Source organism: Drosophila willistoni, unplaced genomic scaffold (genome assembly GCF_018902025.1).
Source record: "Drosophila willistoni isolate 14030-0811.24 unplaced genomic scaffold, UCI_dwil_1.1 Seg590, whole genome shotgun sequence".
Lineage (NCBI taxonomy): Eukaryota > Metazoa > Arthropoda > Insecta > Diptera > Drosophilidae > Drosophila > Drosophila willistoni.
In genome coordinates this window covers 1-22,083 of record NW_025814509.1, presented here as the reverse complement: position 1 = coordinate 22,083, position 22,083 = coordinate 1, and the positions used below count along the sequence as shown (strand labels likewise).

Sequence of the window (22,083 nt, the reverse complement as noted above, 5' to 3'; positions counted from 1 at the left end):
CATTTTCTAAGCAAAGCACGGCACGCATACACATACAGTTCATGTAGCGTTGCGTCTGTGTGTGTATGCGTGTGCTCTGTTGATTTGATGATGGCAGTAGTAGGCAGCAAGCAGCGCTGCCGGCAGCGTTTGAACCGATTTATATTGACTGTAACTTGTGTTCTATTTATCGGATCAGATTCAAATTTTGGGATCTGAGATTTTATATCTATTACTATCATATTGGTAAATTTCATGGGGATACTCCAATTTTTGCAAAAATGTTTCTTCTAGAGCTATATGATATAGTGGTCCGATCCCAAAGATTTTCATACTTTATCTCACCCGGGTAAAAAAAAGCTCCCAAAAAAAATTTCATCCCGATAGCTCTTAAGATGGCTGAGTAAAACGCGTACGCACCGACGGACAGACGGACAGACGGTCAGACGGACAGACGGACATGGCTATATCGACTTAGCTTCTCATGCTGATCAAGAATATATATACTTTATGGGGTCGGAAACGTCTCCTTCTGTGCGTTACAAACATCTGACCAATTTTATAATACCCTCTGCAAGGGTATAATTAAACAAAATTAAAACTCAAAATACAAATAATAATAAATAAATTTTTAAACTATTATTATGCATAATAAATAAAATTTGAGAATAATTAACTAATTTTGATATATGTTGACCCCCAAAATATTCTGACCAACCTTGATCAAAACTTTTAACTACAATTTGACCATAATTTAAAGGATAAAAATCATTCCATAAGTTCTAATATAAGGTATAAACCATATTGAACCTAAAAAACTTGAAATCTTATAATATAAAAAAGATTTATTTAATCTATATAATTTTCTTATAGAAATTAGATAACCAAATAAACCACCAAAAATACAAACAAACAATGTTAATAATTTTATATAAATTGGTAAACAAATTATATAAGGATAAGGAAAAATTAATCAATTTAATATTCTACCCCTACAATTCTTATAATTAACAATCCTATTATACCTCGTAATATAATTCAACCTTCATCATTTAATATATTTAATCTCCCACAATTTAAATCTCCTGTTATAGAATAGTAAACTAATCGAAAAGAATAACTTACTGTTAATCCAGTAGAAAAAAAATATAATGTAAACATTAGGAATATTTTAAATAAGCCCGCTCCTCGTCTCAGTGAATTTCCCCGATAACCGAATTTGGGCACAATAAAAGGGTATAATACGCTAAGGCGGGGTACGGGCACACTCTCTTGAATATAGTCAATAAGACCGCATGTGCACTTAATTTGAAAATAAATAAAATCCGGAAATATAAAGACAATCCCAAGGGATTAATTACTTTAAAAAGTAGAGAGTTTACAAATCAGGTGTGGAGTTTGCCCTAAAGAACGTATTTTCATGAAATACACCGAGATCATTAAATTAAACAAAACAGCATTGTTTGAGTTGCTAGCGGCCAAGGAAGTACCTTGCGACAAAGAAGCGTCAATTTACCAATTGCGAGCATTGGTAAAAGCAGTCATGGCACAGAATCAGTCTGGAGAGAGTGATGTACCCGAAGAGCAGCCAGTCAGCCCAGCAGTGTCTGCAAATGTGCTTGCCGGACAACTTGTGGATGTTGGTCCGGAGCCTCTTATTGAGCAGCGCGGCGTGGGAAACATTGAGCAGCCAAGTACGGATCAAGTGGGTGCTAACCAGTTGCCGACGATGTCTCGTGAGACCCTGTAGGGCCAGACACGAACGTGCATGTTCGTGAAGGCGCACAAGCGAGCGAAACCGACGAATTGGCTTCGATTCTTAGTAGCATCGAATTGTATACAGCACGTAAAAACCTGGCGGAGCTAAAAACACGTGTTATGGAGCTGGAGGAGAACTTAAGCGGACCGGAATATAATTGCCGCATGAACTTGAAAGATGTCGAAACTACTGTACCTAAATTCTCTGGTGATGGTGTTCTGTCCATTCACGTATGGATTCGTGAGCTGGAGAAAGCAGCAAGAGTGTATGTACTGAGTGATGCCCAATGTTGGTCGTTGGGCAACCGACTGCTGGATGGATCTGCTAAAGCATACATGACATATGAAAAGACTACAACCTGGAGCGAGCTGAAGGATGCCCTTGTGAAGGTATTTGGCCTACAAATGACAAACTACGAGATTGCTAACCAGATGAGGAAGCGCTCAATTGGCAAAGGAGAGTCACTCTTGCAGTATTTCATCATTATGCGAAATATTGCTCAGCAGGGCAATTTTGAAGACACCGATGTGGTCAAATACATTGTTGACGGACTACAAGATCGAACCGGATTGTCAGCTCCTTTGTATTATTGTACTTCTCTGAACGAATTGCGAGAGAAGATGATGCGTTTTCAAACAGTTCAGCCACCAGCCAAAAACTACGTTCCTCAGGCTCGTCAGACTTCAGACCGTGCGCAGGCCATTACGCCTGCTGCAAAGGATAAGAGATATTTCAATTGCCGCCAGATTGGTCACTTAATGTTTGACTGTCCACGCCCGGAGAGACCAAAAGGAAGTTGCTATCGGTGCTTCAAAGTGGGCCATCAGTACCGGAATTGTCCAATGCGAACCCAGATCGCCGCCATGAGCTCTAGTGAAGACCCGGACACCATTGATGATAAGTCATTTATTCAATTAGTAAGTTTAAGAATATCTTGTAAAGGGGGATGCACTGATGTTAATAATATTTTTGCCCTATTAGATTCCGGAAGCCCAGTAAGTTTTGCCAGTAGAGCGTTGATGCCGCATTTAGATTGCGATAAATTAGTTAAAAGTTCTTTTCATGGACTGAGCGGTGGCTCTATTCTGACTTTTGGAACAGTCAAATGTTTAGTTCTGTTTTGCAAAAAATATTATGAAATTCAATTTTTAGTTATTCCCGATAATATTATGCCGACGCAACTACTTCTTGGTAGAGACGCCTTGAATAAAATAGGTCTTAAGTTCTCATTGATTGAAAATGTAAGAAAGTATGAAAAGAATTCCGCATCATTAAAGAGTACCATTGCTTTTGTTTACAAATCCTTCTGTGCATCCCTGTTTACTAAATATCCTAAGCATAATACCATTAGTAATAACACCACTGATCTAGATAAGAATTGTAATAACCCTAATGTAAACACGAATGCATCCCCGTTTCGAGAATGGCTAACAGAGTTGCAAACTGTTTGTGCAACGCTGTCAGATACCGGGAATACTACTGTTGGCAGTGAATTTGGATTAGGCGCGATGCGTGAGTGCCGAGACATTGTGCATAAGCATTACATTGACCGATTTTCAATTAATTACGGGTTGCCTAAATATATGATGAGAATATGTCTGACAGACACAACACCATTTCATAGTAGTCCTAGAAGGTTATCATATTATGAAAGAGAAATCGTTTCTAAAACGGTTAGTGAGTTGTTAGCCAATAATGTAATCCGACCAAGCAACTCTCCCTATGCGTCCGCCATCGTCCTAGTGCGAAAAAGGATGGCAATATACGAATGTGCGTTGATTATCGAGGTTTAAATAAGAAGACTGTGAGGGATAATTTTCCATTGCTTTGATAGAAGATTGCCTAGAATACCTGGAGAGCAAGACCGTTTTCTCCGTCATAGATTTGAAAAGTGGCTTTTACCATGTAGGCATGGAAGAGGATTCAATTAAATACACCGCATTCGTTACACCCGATGGGCAGTTCGAATATCTGAGAATGCCTTTTGGTCTAAAGAACGGACCAGCTGTATTTCAGAGATTTATATCGAACATACTTAGTGATATGATTAGAGATCGAGAACTTGTAGTATATATGGACGACATTATTCTTGCCACCCCACCGTAGATCAGCATCTTAAGTTGTTGCAAAACTGTTAGATCGTTTTATTCAGTACAATTTAGAGCTCAATTTGAAGAAAAGCATTTTCCTACAGAAGAGCATAGATTATTTAGGATATGAAGTCAGTGAAAAGGGAATTTTACCAAATAATACACATTTAAAAGCTATTCAAGAATACCCAGAACCACTTAACAGCAAAGCGTTACACTCGTGCTTAGGCTTATTCTCTTATTTTCGCAAATTTGTTCCGAATTTCTCCCGCATAGCTAAACCGTTAACTGAGTTGCTTAAACAAGGTGGTCCATTTCCGATGAACAAAACCGCTAAAAATGTATTTCTTACATTAAGATCCGCCTTATCCAGTCCGCCCGTATTAGCTATCTTTAACCCTAACTACGAAACTGAGTTGCATACTGACGCCAGTTCAAATGGCTTTGGTGCCTCTTTGATGCAAAGACAGACTGATGGCAAAATGCATCCAGTCTCTTATTATTCCCGAAAGGCGACAGCCGCCGAGTCCCGTTATCACAGTTTTGAGCTTGAAACTTTGGCCATAATATATGCCGTGCGCCGATTTCGCGTTTATTTAGAACACAGACCATTTTTGATCGTTACCGATTGTAATTCATTGGTCCAAATCTTGAGTAAAAAACCAATAAATCCCCGCATTGCGCGGTGGTCGTTGGAATTGGAAAACTTTGATTATACCATTGCTCACAGACCCGGTTCAAACATGGGCCATGTAGACGCATTAAGTCGGCAAACCGAGTTGTTAGAGAATATTGTAGAAGGTGATTTTGATCCTTGCGATTTATTAGTGAAGAGAGACCAGAATGCCCCAATTGAACCTTGTGAACCGCATATTACTTTTGAGGAAAGTTGCGTTAAACCGTGTGAGTCTGGTAGAGATTTGACCAAGCTGTGTGCCATTCAAGATGATAGTTGCGTTGAATCATGTGAGTTAGTTAAACCGCCTGAGTTTGAAAGCGATTTTATAGAACCGTGTGTCCCCTCAGAGAAAAATGAGTTTAGTAGAGATTCGATTAGGCCGTATGCCGTTTTAGAACAGAGTTGTTCCGAACCGTGTGAGATAAAACCTTGTGAGATAAAACCGTTTGAGACAAAACCGTGTGAGACAGACCCTTGTGAGATGAAACCGTTTCAGACAAAACCGTGTGAGACAGACCCGTGTGAGATAAAACCGTGTGAGATAAAACCGTTTGAGACAAAACCGTGTGAGATAGACCTGTGTGAGAAAAACCCGTGCAAGATAGACCCGTTTGAGAAAAACCCGTGTAAGATAGACCCGTGTGAGATAAACCCGTGTAAAATAGAACCATGTGCTCCTTTAGGGAAGAATTATTTAGGACCGTTTGGGACAAACCCGTGTGTTCATTTAGCGAAGAGTTGTTTCAGACCGTGTGAGCCATGTTTAAAAAGAAGTCGGTTAAAACTGGTTAAGAATAAACCTTGCGTTTCTTTAAATGAAAGTTCTGTTGATCTGAGATTGAGTAACCAAATCGAAAGAAGTGACCAGCTCGATCGAAATGAGTCGGCAAACCTGGTTGGTGTAGTGGGTGCGTCTCCGCAAGATGTTGATATATTATTGCAGTCAGAACAAATAAGAGATCCGGATATCCGTAAACTAAGAGAAAATTTAGAAAAAGGCAATGATGTTCGATTTGAGTTAATAGATGGTATAGTGTACAAAAGAAATGCTAAGGAAAGACTGTGTTTGTATGCACCGGCTCGCATGCAAGGGGAATTAATAAGAAGGTGTCACGAGAAACTAGGTCACTTAGGCGTTGAGAAATGTGTAAACAATTTGAAAGAAAAGTACTGGTTCCCATTAATGAATCCAAAGGTTGAGTCGTTTATAAAAGATTGTCTGCCGTGTATTCTACATAGTGTTCCAAGAACTATACATAATACAACCTTGCATAGTATTCCGAAAAGTCCGATTCCTTTTGATACTATCCATGTTGACCACTTAGGTCCCTTACCGAGTGTTACATCAAAAAGAAAGCACCTTTTGGTAGTGATTGACGCATTTACAAAGTTTGTCAAATTGTATCCCGTAAATTCCACTAGTACCAAAGAAGTAACCGCCGCGTTAGAAAAATATTTTGATTATTATAGCCGACCAAGAAGAGTTATATCCGACAGAGGTACGTGTTTTACGTCGTTTGAGTTTGCTGAGTTTGTAGAAAATCGAAATATTGACCACATTAAAGTAGCGACTGCTGCCCCTCAAGCCAATGGACAGGTCGAACGTGTGAACCGTGTGTTGACCCCAATGTTGGGAAAGCTGTCAGAACCTTTAGCCCAAGCCGATTGGTATAAATTAGTTAATCGTGTCGAGTTCGCTATTAATAACTCAGTGCAGTGTAGTACCGGTAAAACTCCGTCAATGTTGTTGTTTGGTTGCGATCAGCGAGGCCCCTTTGTAGACGAATTAACCGAGTATCTTGACGAGAAATTTAGTTCAGAAAACCCCTGTAACCTTGAGGCCACTAGGCAAGAGGCAAGTGCGAAAATTCAATTATCGCAGGAGCGCAATGAAAAGCGGTACGCCTTAAGGCATAGGGCACCATTATCCTATAGAGTCAATGATTTTGTTGCCATTCGCAATGTAGATGTCACTCCCGGGTCGTGCAAAAAGTTCGCTCCTAAATACCGTGGTCCTTATAAGATAAATCGAGTTCTTCCAAATGACCGTTACGAAGTCACTGATATTGACGATTGTCAACTTACTCAATTGCCCTACAAAGGTATCTTAGAATCAGCCCGACTCAAGCCGTGGATGCATGCGTGTGATAAAACTGTGAGTTTCTGTTTGTAATATGTATTTGATAAGCAGTATTTATATGTATATTGTATGTATTGTATATATGTATATTGTATGTTGTATGTTTGTTGAATTGTATGATCGAGGTCGATCAAATGTCAGGATTGGCCGAATGTAAACATTAGGAATATTTTAAATAAGCCCGCTCCTCGTCTCAGTGAATTTCCCCGATAACCGAATTTGGCACACTAAAAGGGTATAATACGCTAAGGCGGGGTACGGGCACACTCTCTTGAATATAGTCAATAAGACCGCATGTGCACTTAATTTGAAAATAAATAAAATCCGGAAATATAAAGACAATCCCAAGGGATTAATTACTTTAAAAAGTAGAGAGTTTACAATAAAAAAAATGAAAATATATTAATGTTACTAATTAAAACTATTTCTAAAATTATATCCTTTGAATAAAATCCCGCTAAAAAAGGTATTCCACATAAAGCTAAATTAGAAACATTAAAACACATTGAAGTTAAAGGTATATGAATTCTTAAACCTCCTATTAACCGAATATCTTGATTATTATTTATATTATGAATAATAGCTCCTGCACATATAAATAATAATGCCTTAAATAAAGCATGAGTTAATAAATGAAATATAGCTAATTTATAAAAACCTATTGATAAAATACTTATTATTAAACCTAATTGACTTAAAGTTGATAAAGCAATAATTTTTTTTAAATCAAATTCAAAATTAGCCCCTATCCCAGCTATAAATATAGTCAATCCTGATAATAATAATAATAATTGTCCTAATCATGAATTTCTTAATAAAATATTAAATCGAATTAATAAATAAACTCAAGCAGTTACTAAAGTAGATGAATGAACTAATGCTGAAACAGGAGTAGGAGCAGCTATCGCAGCAGGTAACCATGAAGAAAAAGGAATTTGAGCTCTTTTAGTTATAGCAGCCAATATAACTAAACTACCAATTACTATTATTTCAAATTCATTTTGTATAACTTCTAAATAAAATACATAATTTCATCTTCCATAATTTAATATTCAAGCAATAGCTAATAATAAAGCTACATCTCCAATTCGATTAGATAACGCAGTTAATATCCCAGCATTATAAGATTTTACATTTTGAAAATAAATTACTAAACAATAAGAAACTAATCCAAGACCATCTCATCCTAATAAAATTCTAATCAAATTAGGACTAATAATTAATATATTATAGATAAAACTAGATAGATAATTGTCCTAATCATGAATTTCTTAATAAAATATTAAATCGAATTAATAAATAAACTCCAGCAGTTACTAAAGTAGATGAATGAACTAATGCTGAGACAGGAGTAGGAGCAGCTATCGCAGCAGGTAACCATGAAGAAAAAGGAATTTGAGCTCTTTTAGTTATAGCAGCCAATGTGACTAAACTACCAATTACTATTATTTCAAATTCATTTTGTATAACTTCTAAATAAAATACATAATTTCATCTTCCATAATTTAATATTCAATCAATAGCTAATAATAAAGCTACATCTCCAATTCGATTAGATAACGCAGTTAATATCCCAGCATTATAAGATTTACATTTTGAAAATAAATTACTAAACAATAAGAAACTAATCCAAGACCATCTCATCCTAATAAAATTCTAATTAAATTAGGACTAATAATTAATAATATTATAGATAAAACAAATATCAAACTAATATAATAAAACGATTAATATTTTCATCTCTTCTTATATATTCTTTTCTATAAAAAATTACTAAAGAAGCAATTATTAAAACAAAAGATATAAATAATAAACTTATTCAGTCAAATAATAAAGTCATTACAATTCTTATAGAATTTAATGAAACTACTTCCCATTCAATAAAATAAACTAAATTATCTAATAAAAAATTTAATCTAAAAAAAAAACAAGATAATCTAATAGAAATTAAACTTACAAATCTAATTCTACAAATTGATAAATATTTCACGATCTAAAATGAATAACTCATATCACTAACACCACAAATTAGTATTTTTTTTAAACTATTTAAATATAATCACAACATACTTATATCTCTTTTTAAAATTAATAAATTTAAAGGTAATCAATGTAACAACAATAATAAATATTCACGAATTTTACCGTTACTAAATGAATAAACACCTGAAAAAATTTTTCCGTGTTGACTAAAAGAATATAAATATAATGAATAAGCAGCTCTAAAAAAAGATAATAAAGATAATATAATTATAGAAACTCATGATCAAGAAACAATTCTATTTAATAAAGAAATTTCCCCTAACAAATTTAATGTAACAGGAGCTGCCATATTAGCTGAACTTAATAAAAATCATCATAATGCTATGGCAGGCATAAAATTTAATAAACCCTTATTAATTAATAATCTTCGTCTTCCTAACCGTTCATAAGAAATATTGGCTAAACAAAACAATCCAGATGAACATAATCCATGACCAATTATTAAAGTATAAGAACCTCTTAATCCTCAATATCTTATTACTAATAATCCTGCTAATACAATTCCTATATGAGCTACTGAAGAATAAGCAATTAAAGCCTTTAAATCTGTTTGACGTAAACAAACAAATCTAACTAAAACTCCTCCAACTAATCTAATTCTAATTCAAATAAACCCATATTTTAAATTTATTAACTGTAAAATAGATAATACCCGTAATAACCCATAACCTCCTAATTTTAACATAATTCCGGCTAAACTTATTGACCCAGAAACAGGGGCTTCGACATGAGCTTTTGGTAATCATAAATGAACTAAAAATGTTGAAATAATTCTCTCTCAACTCAATGCATGCATGATCACACACATACGAATATATATATGTAACTTTGTATACTCTCTCTCGAGATGCGTTAAAGAGAACAATGACTCGATGAGAGACAAATAGAAGTTAGTCGCGAATAAACTGCACAACCAACCACACGCATTCTGTTTTATTATAACAATAGGTTATGGACCCAGGCAACGTGCCTATGTGGTTGCTGTGGTAATTTCTAGAAGAAATTAGATTTTGCGCTGTGTTCTAGACGGTTTTTTCACAAAGTATATATAAACGAGTATAATGTCGGCGTTATATCAGATTGATAAACTCGAGGACAGTAATTATGACTCGTGGTGCATCCAGATGAAAAGTGTGCTGGTGCATGCGGATTTGTGGAATGTGGCGTCAGGCGTATTGGCAAGGCCAACTACGGGGGAGAACACCGGATGGACGACGCTGGATCAGAAGGCATTGGCAATGATCACCTTGAGCGTCAAGACTTCACAGTTGGGACATGTGAAGCACTGTGCAAGTGCAAATGAGGCTTGGAAGAAGCTTCAGGAAGCTCATTAACCCAGAGGACCCGTTAGAAAAGTAGCTCTTTTCAAGAAATTGCTAAGTAAACGCATACAGGAGGGTCAAAGCATATCGATTTATTTGTCGGATTTCAAGGAAATCTTGGACAAACTTGCTGGCGTTGGAATTGAAATATTGGACGAGCTTGTAACGATTATTTTGCTATCCAGTCTTCCAGACGAATTCGACAATTTCGTTGTCGCCATAGAGACGCGCGACAGTTTTCCGAGTTTCGACATGTTATGCATAAAGCTGAGAGAAGAAGGAGAGCGCAAAAGAGAGAGCGAAAAACCGATCGAGAGCGCAAAAGCATTTACAGTGGTGGAAAAGCAATCGATGCAGAGAGACAATTGGAAGAAAAAGCAAAAAGTTTTGAACTGTTTTGCGTGTGGCGGCAAAGGCCATTTTAAAGCGAATTGTCCCAGTGTAAACGGTCGGAAGGTTGCATCGAACCCGAATAAGGCAGTACAGTCATCGTTAGGTTTGCTGAACGCGTTGGACGCGAAATGTGTTGAACGATCGAACTGGTGTCTGGACAGTGGCGCCACCAGCCATATGTGTTGTAACAGAGATTTGTTTTCAACATTTGTGAAACATTCGGAGAAAATTGTTTTGGCTGATAATAACTTTCTTCATGCTGAAGGAAAGGGCGAGGTAAAGCTGAATATGGTTTCACGTATACTCACTTTAAAGAATGTATTGTATGTACCCAAAATGAGAGGTAATTTCGTGTCGGTGAGCAAAGCAGTTGAACATGGAAGCATTGTTGAATTTGGACAAAAGTATGCACGAGTGATCCAAAAGGGTGAATGCATTCTGAAAGCGGACAAAGTTGGCCGTTTGTATATATTTGGAACAGCACCGAGCGAATGCTATGCCATTGAACAGTCTTACGAAGATTTGTGGCATAAAAGGTACGGACATCTCAACTATGGCAGTTTGGCTGAAATTGCACGAAAGGATTTGGCCCGTGGCATGGGAACGTTTGACTCAACGTCGTTGGAACCCTGCAAGATCTGCATGGTAAGCAAGATCACAGTACAGCCATTTCCACATTCGACCAAGAACAGAGCTAAGGAAATCTTGGAGCTGGTGCATTCAGATGTTTGCGGTCCGTTTGATACAAAAAGCCTTGGAGGCAGCAGATACTTTTTGACATTTATCGATGACAGGTCACGTCGCATATTTGTATATTTCCTGAAGGGAAAGGATGAAGTATTTGGAAAGTTTGTCGAGTTTAAAAACATGGCAGAGCGGCAAACTGGAAAGAAGCTAAAGTGCATTCGGAGCGACAATGGTCGCGAGTACGTCAATAAATCGTTTGACGAGTTTCTCAAGGGCAATGGAATATTACGGCAGCTCACGGTACCATACACGCCGCAGCAGAACGGTGTAGCAGAGAGAGTTAACAGAACTCTTGTGGAGATGTCAAGATGCTTGCTCATCCAGTCTGGTCTACATCAATCTCTTTGGGCTGAGGCAGTTTATACAGCTGATTATCTGCGGAATAGGTCACCAACTCGAGCCGTTAACCAGGGCTTCCATGACTCCAATGGAAGCATGGAAGAAGAAACCATCAATAAGTCATTTAAAAGTTTTTGGGTCTATTGCAGTGGCACTGGACAAAGGACATCATAAGGGCAAGTTTGATCCAAAGGGCAAAGAATACCGAATGGTTGGTTATTCTCGAAATGCGAAAGGGTATCGGTTGTACGACGCCGAAACCAGGCAAGTTGTTGAGAAGCGAGACGTTTTGTTCGACGAGCGTTTCGGCAATGGCGATTCGAATGGTGATATCGTCAAGTTTGATTTTCCATATACGGATGATCAGGATTCACGATCTGTTGATGCAGCAGATGACTTGGCAGTACAGACGACTCTGATGCAGAGGTCAGCGAGAAGGGCAGCAGTAGCGAAGATTTCGACATGGCAGTTGAACGAGAGGTGGCAGAACCTGTGGTTGAACAACGTGTTGGACCCGGCAGGCCGAAGCTGATTCGAACTGGAAGGCCTGGCAGACCAAAGAAGCAGTTCAACATTTTAAGCGCATTGATTACAAGTGAGGTGATCATACCAGAGACCTATGAGGAGGCGCTTAGTAGTCCGTTTGCTTCGCATTGGCGTGAGGCTATGCAAAAGGAGTATGATTCCTTGATGTCAAATCACACTTGGCAGCTTAGTACGCTACCGGAAGGGTATAAACCTGTTGGATGCAAGTGGGTCTACAGTGTAAAGCGTGATGCAAAGGGAGAAGTCGAGCGTTTTAAGGCGAGACTAGTAGCAAAAGGATGTTCACAGCGCTATGGAGTGAACTACAATGAAACATACTCGCCTGTATGTCGCTTGGAGAGTGTTCGTTTCATCTTGGCCCTAGCAGCGCAGTTAAAATTGTATCTACACCAGATGGATGTATGCACGGCTTACTTAAACAGTGATTTGGGCGATACCGTATACATGAGGCAGCCCGAAGGATACGCAACTGAAGACAAAAGTAAGGTACTTCTGTTGAAAAAGGCGTTATATGGACTCAAACAGTCTGGACGGGAGTGGAACTCCAAACTCGATAGTGTTTTGCGAGCTAATGGGTTCATACCTTGCGACAATGAACCATGTCTATACAAACAGCAAGCAAAAGGTAATCGATCACTAATCCTTGTCTATGTAGACGATCTTCTTATAGGATGCCAGGAGAAATCGGATCTTGACAGGATTAAGTCAGCTATAATGGCAGCGTTTGAATGTGTTGACAAGGGACCTGTGCGTCTGTTCCTTGGCATGGAGGTTCACCGTGATGGCGAACTTGGCGAAATATCATTGGGTCATTCACAGTACATCAAGGATCTACTGGAGCGATATGGCTATGCTCAGTGCAGACCAGCTGCAACACCGTTAGAAGCAGGGTATCAGGTAGCCTGCGATAAAATGGAGTGTAAAAGGGTTGATGCAACTCTTTATCAGTCAATGATAGGCGAGCTAATGTGGCTTGCGTTGACTACTAGACCAGATATACTTCACTCAGTATCGAAGTTGGCTCAACGTAACAAGGACCCCCATAATGAACACCTTGCAGCCATAAAGCATGTTTTACGATATTTGGCTTCGACAGTTGGCTTCAAGATTCATTACAAGCAGTCGGATGCGGCGTTTACTGGTTTCGTGGACGCAGATTGGGCAGGCGATAGGATTGATCGCAAGTCTTATACAGGATATGTATATTTTCTGGCTGGCGGACCGATATCATGGAAATCGGAGAAGCAGCGGAGTGTTGCTCTTAGCAGCACCGAAGCAGAGTACATGGCGTTATCAACAGCGTGCAAAGAGGCCATTGTATTGCGTCGATTAATCATCGAGATTGGTTGCGGAGAGGAAGATACATCTACCGTTTTGTATGGCGATAACCTCAGCGCGCAGCAATTGGCGAAGAACCCGGTACACCATTCAAGGACGAAGCACGTGGACATTAGATATCATTTTGTTAGACAAGTAGCTAATGATGGTCAGATTGTTTTAAAGTATAAGTCTACTAATGAAATGATAGCTGATATCCTAACCAAGAATCTTGCGAAGAAGAAGCATGTAGAGTTTACGAATTTGTTAAGTATAAGATAAATTTGTGGACATACTTGCATTGAGGAAGGGTGTTGAAATAATTCTCTCTCAACTCAATGCATGCATGATCACACACATACGAATATATATATGTAACTTTGTATACTCTCTCTCGAGATGCGTTAAAGAGAACAATGACTCGATGAGAGACAAATAGAAGTTAGTCGCGAATAAACTGCACAACCAACCACACGCATTCTGTTTTATTATAACAATAGGTTATGGACCCAGGCAACGTGCCTATGTGGTTGCTGTGGTAATTCTAGAAGAAATTAGATTTCGCGCTGTGTTCTAGACGGTTTTTTCACAAAGTATATATAAACGAGTATAATGTCGGCGTTATATCAGATTGATAAACTCGAGGACAGTAATTATGACTCGTGGTGCATCCAGATGAAAAGTGTGCTGGTGCATGCGGATTTGTGGAATGTGGCGTCAGGGTATTGGCAAGGCCAACTACGGGGGAGAACATCGGATGGACGACGCTCGATCAGAAGGCATTGGCAATGATCACCTTGAGCGTCAGACTTCACAGTTGGGACATGTGAAGCACTGTGCAAGTGCAAATGAGGCTTGGAAGAAGCTTCAGGAAGCTCATCAACCCAGAGGACCCGTTAGAAAAGTAGCTCTTTTCAAGAAATTGCTAAGTAAACGCATACAGGAGGGTCAAAGCATATCGATTTATTTGTCGGATTTCAAGGAAATCTTGGACAAACTTGCTGGCGTTGGAATTGAAATATTGGACGAGCTTGTAACGATTATTTTGCTATCCAGTCTTCCAGACGAATTCGACAATTTCGTTGTCGCCATAGAGACGCGCGACAGTTTCCGAGTTTCGACATGTTATGCATAAGCTGAGAGAAGAAGGAGAGCGCAAAAGAGAGAGCGAAAAACCGATCGAGAGCGCAAAAGCATTTACAGTGGTGGAAAAGCAATCGATGCAGAGAGACAATTGGAAGAAAAAGCAAAAAGTTTTGAACTGTTTTGCGTGTGGCGGCAAAGGCCATTTTAAAGCGAATTGTCCCAGTGTAAACGGTCGGAAGGTTGCATCGAACCCGAAAAGGCAGTACAGTCATCGTTAGGTTTGCTGAACGCGTTGGACGCAAATGTGTTGAACGATCGAACTGGTGTCTGGACAGTGGCGCCACCAGCCATATGTGTTGTAACAGAGATTTGTTTTCAACATTTGTGAAACATTCGGAGAAAATTGTTTGGCTGATAATAACTTTCTTCAGGCTGAGGAAAGGGCGAGGTAAAGCTGAATATGGTTTCACGTATACTACATTAAAGAATGTATTGTATGTACCCAAAATGAGAGGTAATTTCGGTCGGTGAGCAAAGCAGTTGAACATGGAAACATTGTTGAATTTGGACAAAAGTATGCACGAGTGATCCAAAAGGTGAATGCATTCTGAAAGCGGACAAAGTTGGCCGTTTGTATATTTTTGGAACAGCACCGAGCGAATGCTATGCCATTGAACAGTCTTACGAAGATTTGTGGCATAAAAGGTACGGACATCTCAACTATGGCAGTTTGGCTGAAATTGCACGAAAGGATTTGGCCCGTGGCATGGGAACGTTTGACTCAACGTCGTTGGAACCCTGCAAGATCTGCATGGTAGCAAGATCACAGTACAGCCATTTCCAGATTCGACCAAGAACAGAGCTAAGGAAATCTTGGAGCTGGTGCATTCAGATGTTTGCGGTCCGTTTGATACAAAAAGCCTTGGAGGCAGCAGATACTTTTTGACATTTATCGATGACAGGTCAGTCGCATATTTGTATATTTCCTGAAGGGAAAGGATGAAGTATTTGGAAAGTTTGTCGAGTTTAAAAACATGGCAGAGCGGCAAACTGGAAAGAAGCTAAAGTGCATTCGGAGCGACAATGGTCGCGAGTACGTCAATAAATCGTTTGACGAGTTTCTCAAGGGCAATGGAATATTGCGGCACTCACGGTACCATACACGGGACGTGTAGCAGAGAGAGTTAACAGAACTCTTGTGGAGATGTCAAGATGCTTGCTCATCCAGTCTGGTCTACATCAATCTCTTTGGGCAGTTTATACAGCTGCTTATCTGCGGAATAGGTCACCAACTCGAGCCCTGGTTAACATGACTCCAATGGAAGCATGGAATGTAAGAAACCATCAATAAGTCATTTAAAAGTTTTTGGGTCTATTGCAGTGGCACTGGACAAAGGACATCATAAGGGCAAGTTTGATCCAAAGGGCAAACAATACCGAATGGTTGGTTATTCTCGAAATGCGAAAGGGTATCGGTTGTACGACGCCGAAACCAGGCAAGTTGTTGAGAAGCGAGACGTTTTGTTCGACGAGCGTTTCGGCAATGCCGATTCGAATGGTGATATCGTCAAGTTTGATTTTCCATATACGGATGATCAGGATTCAGGATCTGTTGATGCAGCAGATGACTTGAGCAGTACAGACGACTCTGATGCAGAGGTCAGCGAGAAGCAGCAGTAGCGAAGATTTCGACATGGCAGTTGAACGAGAAGTGGCAGAACCTGTGGTTGAACAACGTGTTGGACCCGGCAGGCCGAAGCTGATTCGAACTGGAAGGCCTGGCAGACCAAAGAAGCAGTTCAACATTTTAAGCGCATTGAATACAAGTGAGGTGATCATACCAGAGACCTATGAGGAGGCGCTTAGTAGTCCGTTTGCTTCGCATTGGCGTGAGGCTATGCAAAAGGAGTATGATTCCTTGATGTCAAATCACACTTGGCAGCTTAGTACGCTACCGGAAGGGTATAAACCTGTTGGCTGCAAGTGGGTCTACAGTGTAAAGCGTGATGCAAAGGGAGAAGTCGAGCGTTTTAAGGCGAGACTAGTAGCAAAAGGATGTTCACAGCGCTATGGAGTGAACTACAATGAAACATACTCGCCTGTATGTCGCTTGGAGAGTGTTCGATTCATCTTGGCCCTAGCAGCGCAGTTAAAATTGTATCTACACCAGATGGATGTATGCACGGCTTACTTGAACAGTGATTTGGGCGATACCGTATACATGAGGCAGTAAGGTAAGGTAAAGTAAGGTACTTCTGTTGAAAAAGGCGTTATATGGACTCAAACAGTCTGGACGGGAGTGGAACTCCAAACTCGATAGTGTTTTGCGAGCTAATGGGTTCATACCTTGCGACAATGAACCATGTCTATACAAACAGCAAGCAAAAGGTAATCTATCACTAATCCTTGTCTATGTGACGATCTTCTTATAGGATGCCAGGAGAAATCGGATCTTGACAGGATTAAGTCAGCTATAATGGCACCGTTTGAATGTGTTGACAAGGGACCTGTGCGTTTGTTCCTTGGCATGGAGGTTCACCGTGATGGCGAATTGGGCGAAATATCATTGGGTCATTTACAGTACATCAAGGATCTACTGGAGCGATATGGCTATGCTCAGTGCAGACAGCTGCAACACCGTTAGAAGCAGGGTATCAGGTAGCCTGCGATAAAATGGAGTGTAAAAGGGTTGATGCAACTCTTTATCAGTCAATGATAGGCGAGCTAATGTGGCTTGCGTTGACTACTAGACCAGATATACTTCACTCAGTATCGAAGTTGGCTCAACGTAACAAGGACCCCCATAATGAACACCTTGCAGCCATAAAGCATGTTTTACGATATTTGGCTTCGACAGTTGGCTTCAAGATTCATTACAAGCAGTCGGATGCGGCGTTTACTGGTTTCGTGGACGCAGATTGGGCAGGCGATAGGATTGATCGCAAGTCTTATACAGGATATGTATATTTTTTGGCTGGCGGACCGATATCATGGAAATCGGAGAAGCAGCGAAGTGTTGCTCTTAGCAGCACCGAAGCAGAGTACATGGCGTTATCAACAGCGTGCAAAGAGGCCATTGTATTACGTCGATTAATCATCGAGATTGGTTGCGGAGAGGAAGATACATCTACCGTTTTGTATGGCGATAACCTCAGCGCGCAGCAATTGGCTAAGAACCCGGTACATCATTCAAGGACGAAGCACGTGGACATTAGATATCATTTTGTTAGACAAGTAGTTAATGATGGTCAGATTGTTTTAAAGTATAAGTCTACTAATGAAATGATAGCTGATATCCTAACCAAGAATCTTGCGAAGAAGAAGCATGTAGAGTTTACGAATTTGTTAAGTATAAGATAAATTTATGGACATACTTGCATTGAGGAAGGGTGTTGAAATAATTCTCTCTCAACTCAATGCATGCATGATCACACACATACGAATATATATATGTAACTTTGTATACTCTCTCTCGAGATGCGTTAAAGAGAACAATGACTCGATGAGAGACAAATAGAAGTTAGTCGCGAATAAACTGCACAACCAACCACACGCATTCTGTTTTATTATAACAATACATTTTAAGTCGATATACAAATAACAACAATAAGGAACTCTGGCAATGTCTTAAACGTCTCTTAAGGTACCTGAAAGGCTCTATTAATTTGAAATTGACATTTCATAAAAATATAAATAATAATAGTATTCTGATGGGATATGTTGATTCTGATTGGGCTGGAAACGAGACTGACAGAAAAAGTACTACTGGATTCGTATTTAAAATGTTTGAAAATTGCTTAATTTCATGGAGTACCATGAAACAAAATTCCGTTGCTGCTTCGTCAACTGAAGCGGAATACATGGCTCTATTTGAAGGTGTCAGAGAAGCATTATGGCTTAAGTCATTAATAAATGAAGTTAAACTAGAATTAAATGGTCCAATAGATATATTTGAAGACAACCAAGGTTGCATTAGTATTGCCAATAATCCTACTTGCCACAAGAGAACAAAGCACATAGATATTAAATACCATTTTACTAGAGAACAAATTCAGAAGAAACTAATTTGTATTAAGTGTATTCCAACAGATTCTCAATTGGCCGATATAATGACGAAACCGTTACCAGCAGCACGATTCATCACCTTGAGAAACCAACTAGGGTTGACGGAATAAATTAATGAGACAATTTATTCATAACAAGCCTGATTAAACTAAAAGAAGGACAATTTTATTTCTTCTTACAATTTAAACTTAATCTAAAAACTTTTTGAAACTAATAAAAAAAAAAAAAAACTGAATTATGATATTAAAAAAACTTTTTGAAATTGAAAATTGAACTATGATATTAATTTTATATTACTTACTTATTCTAAAATGCTTATGAAAGTGAAAAGTAATTTCTTTATGTTTTTGTTAATTGAAAATGAATTATGTTTTTGAGGTGGCGTGTTAAAAAGTATATACATATGTACAAGCAAAACGGGACTTTACCGAAAATGCTCTCTTTTCTATTTTATCGCTCGTGAGCATCAGTATACGTTTGACAGTTTAGTTATGATCTGACTGCGAGTGCGTGTGGTTCTTCAAAATAAATTGATTGTGAAAACTAAATTCAAAGTTTCTTATTATTTTGCATTTGTGTTGAGTATATATATATAACAATCAAGACTATATTTTCCATAGGTTATGGGCCCAGTTAGCGCATAATAAGAAAATTGTTATATTTAAACAAATTTTAAAAATTAATTTTTTTCGATTAAAAATAATAAGGTTTAAGTTTTCAACAAGGGTATGTACTTATATATATGTATATGTATACATATTAAATGTGAACTATTACATGCATGCATGCGTATATGATTTCGCAACAAAACAAAAAAAACTGCAAGCGTCGATTTCTGGTGAATCGACCATATACATGTACATGTGTGTATATATGTATGTATGAATGTACATGTGCTTATGTGAACGCGTACATCCATTGAGACACTCTTTTGGGGTGGCGTGTGTGTGTTCATGTGTGCATGTATGTATTGGTTTACAAGTATATGCGTGGGGGCTTGCAGAGAAACCGCGTGGTTTGTCCATATTACTTAGAAATACAGTGAGTCAAAAAAAAGTATTGGCACACTTGAAAAATCCAACTTCTAAGAGCTGTAACTTTTTGTTAACACAGCTATATGTAAATGAAAAATTACTTTTATTAAACTCATATATCATATTTAGTCTTGAACCAAAAAAAAAATTATATCACTGTATACATAGGTATGTACATGCATAAGTGATAAAACTATTTGATTATGCTTAACACCTTGTTGGACAAAATGAATCTCATTGTTCATATATGAATTAATAATGTTATAAACAATCATAATTAAAATTATATTTTTTCAGCATTGTGAAATTTTATTGATATATGTACATTATGTATGTATGTGCATCAAGCGTTTATGTATGTGTGTATATATGCGATATTCTTTGTTCTTAAATACATACATACATACACACAAACTTCAAATTATATGTACATACATGTGTGAATATTTGTTTGGGTATATATAAATTTTTCAGAAAAAAATGGATAAAGGAAAGAGAAACATAAAACCGTTTGATGGAGAGAAGTATTTCATATGGAAATTAAGAGTAAGGGGACTTTTAGAAGAACAAGATTTATTAAGAGTAGTTGATGAAGAACCAGAAAAGGTGACAGAGGAAATAAAAAAGGCACAGAGTAATGCAAAGCATATTGTAATGGAATATTTGAGTGAATCGTTTGTTGTTCTTGCGAGCAAAGAAAATACTGCCAAACAGATTTTTGCAAATTTAGATGCACTGTATGAGAGAAAAAGTTTAGCTTCTCCACTGTCTTTACGCAAACAGTTGTTTGCTTTAAAATTAAAGGGTGATACTCCACTTCTAAATCATTTTAAGTTTTTTGATGACCTTATAACTAAACTCATTGCGTCAGGAGCAAGTTGGATGAAATGGATAAAATTGCACATTCACTTTTAAGCCTTCCGCCAAGTTACGAAGAAGTAATCACGGCAATTGAAACCCTATCAGAAGAAAACCTGACATTAGCATTTGTAAAAACAAGACTTTTAGACCAGGAAATTAAATTAAAAGGTGTCAGCAAGGACACAAGTGCTAAGGTGTTGCAGGCCATTGGAAATAAAGTTTTTAAATTCAACAAACACAAAAATAAACATAATAATCAATTTAAGAAGCCTTTTAAAAACATGTTTAAGTCACCTCTAAAATGTTTTCACTGTGGTAAATTGGGACATTTAAAGAAAGATTGTTTCATTTTGAAAAGGCAGGCAGGGAATCAGGCTAACGATAATAATGGCAAAAAGAGACAAGCTCAAATAGCTACAACTACACAGTCAGATCGCGGTTTTGCATTCATGATAAGAAATACACAAAATAATGCAATTTCAAGTGAGGTAGATTTTATTCTTGACTCTGGGGCTTCAGACCATCTTATCAAAGACATAGCGTTGTTTTCGGAGTATGAACACTTGGAGTCCAATATTGCCATTGAGATTGCAAAGCGCGGGGAATATATCAATGCTACCGCCAAAGGAGTGGTCAACCTAAACTGTAATGGAAGCAAAATCTCACTGAAAGATGTGCTACATAGCAAGGAAATTCCACACAATCTATTATCAGGGAAGAAAATGTAGGATGCTGGCCTAACAATTGAATTTAGTCCTGAAGGCATAAAAGTCACTAAAAACGGTAATTTGGTGCCTAAAGGAAAGAGTGAGTATAATGTACAAATTATAAAATTTCAATTAAATACAAAAGTATACATGTCAAATAATTCAAAAAGTGCAGAGTATCTCTTGTGTGTAAAAGATTGGGTCATATAAGTTTGGGAAAATTTTCAGAAATAAAACGAAATAACTTAATTGAAGATATCAATCTTTTAAGTCGTATTGAGTCAAACGATGATATATGTGAGGCTTGTATTAGTGGCAAACAATCTAGATTAAAATTTGAAAAAAGCAAAAATAAAGAACATATCCAGCGACCTTTGTTTGTAGTCCATTATGATGTCTGTGGTCCCATCACACCCACCACAATTGATAACAAAAACTAATATGTTGTTTTTATTGACCAGTTCACACATTATTGTGTTACATATTTAATAACTTATAAGTCAAATGTATTTTCCGTTTTTAAAGACTTCATTGCAAAAAGTTTAATTTGAAAATAGTGAATCTCTACATTCATAATGGCAGGGAATATCTTTCTAATGAAATGCGTGAGTTTTGTGTTGAAAAAGGCATCAGTTATCATCTTACAGTGCTCTTGTTGTGCTAAACTTAGCAAACAATTTTGGGGTGAAGCTGTTTTAACAGCAACATATTTAATTAATAGGTCCCCAAGTAGAGCCATGAAAAAAACACCTTATGAGATTTGGCATAATAAAAAGCCTGTTTTAAAATATCTCAGGATATTTGGCTCGACAAAGTTTGACGATAATTCAATGAAAACTAAACCTGTCGGTTATGAGCCAAATGGGTATAAATTGTGGAACATGAAATTTATGATAGCAAGGGATTTTGTGGTGGATGAAGTTAACATCATAGAAAATAGTGATGTTCATAAAGAAGACTCTAATGTTAACTTGAT

The 22,083-nt window shown here is 38.0% G+C and overlaps 1 protein-coding gene and 1 pseudogene across 1 annotated transcript; one reads left to right on the top strand and one right to left on the bottom strand.

The window, feature by feature from the left end:
• Nucleotides 1-560: 560 nt before the first annotated feature.
• LOC124461683 lies at nt 561-7,881 on the bottom strand (annotated as a pseudogene).
• Nucleotides 7,882-16,714: 8,833 nt separating this feature from the next.
• LOC124461684 lies at nt 16,715-17,620 on the top strand (the record flags this gene model as incomplete). Its single annotated transcript, XM_047013174.1, has 3 exons — nt 16,715-16,778; nt 16,873-17,079; nt 17,298-17,620. Coding segments are annotated over exons 1-3 (594 nt in total), but the record flags the coding sequence as incomplete, so codon positions are not given.
• Between the last annotated feature and the right edge of the window lie 4,463 nt (nt 17,621-22,083).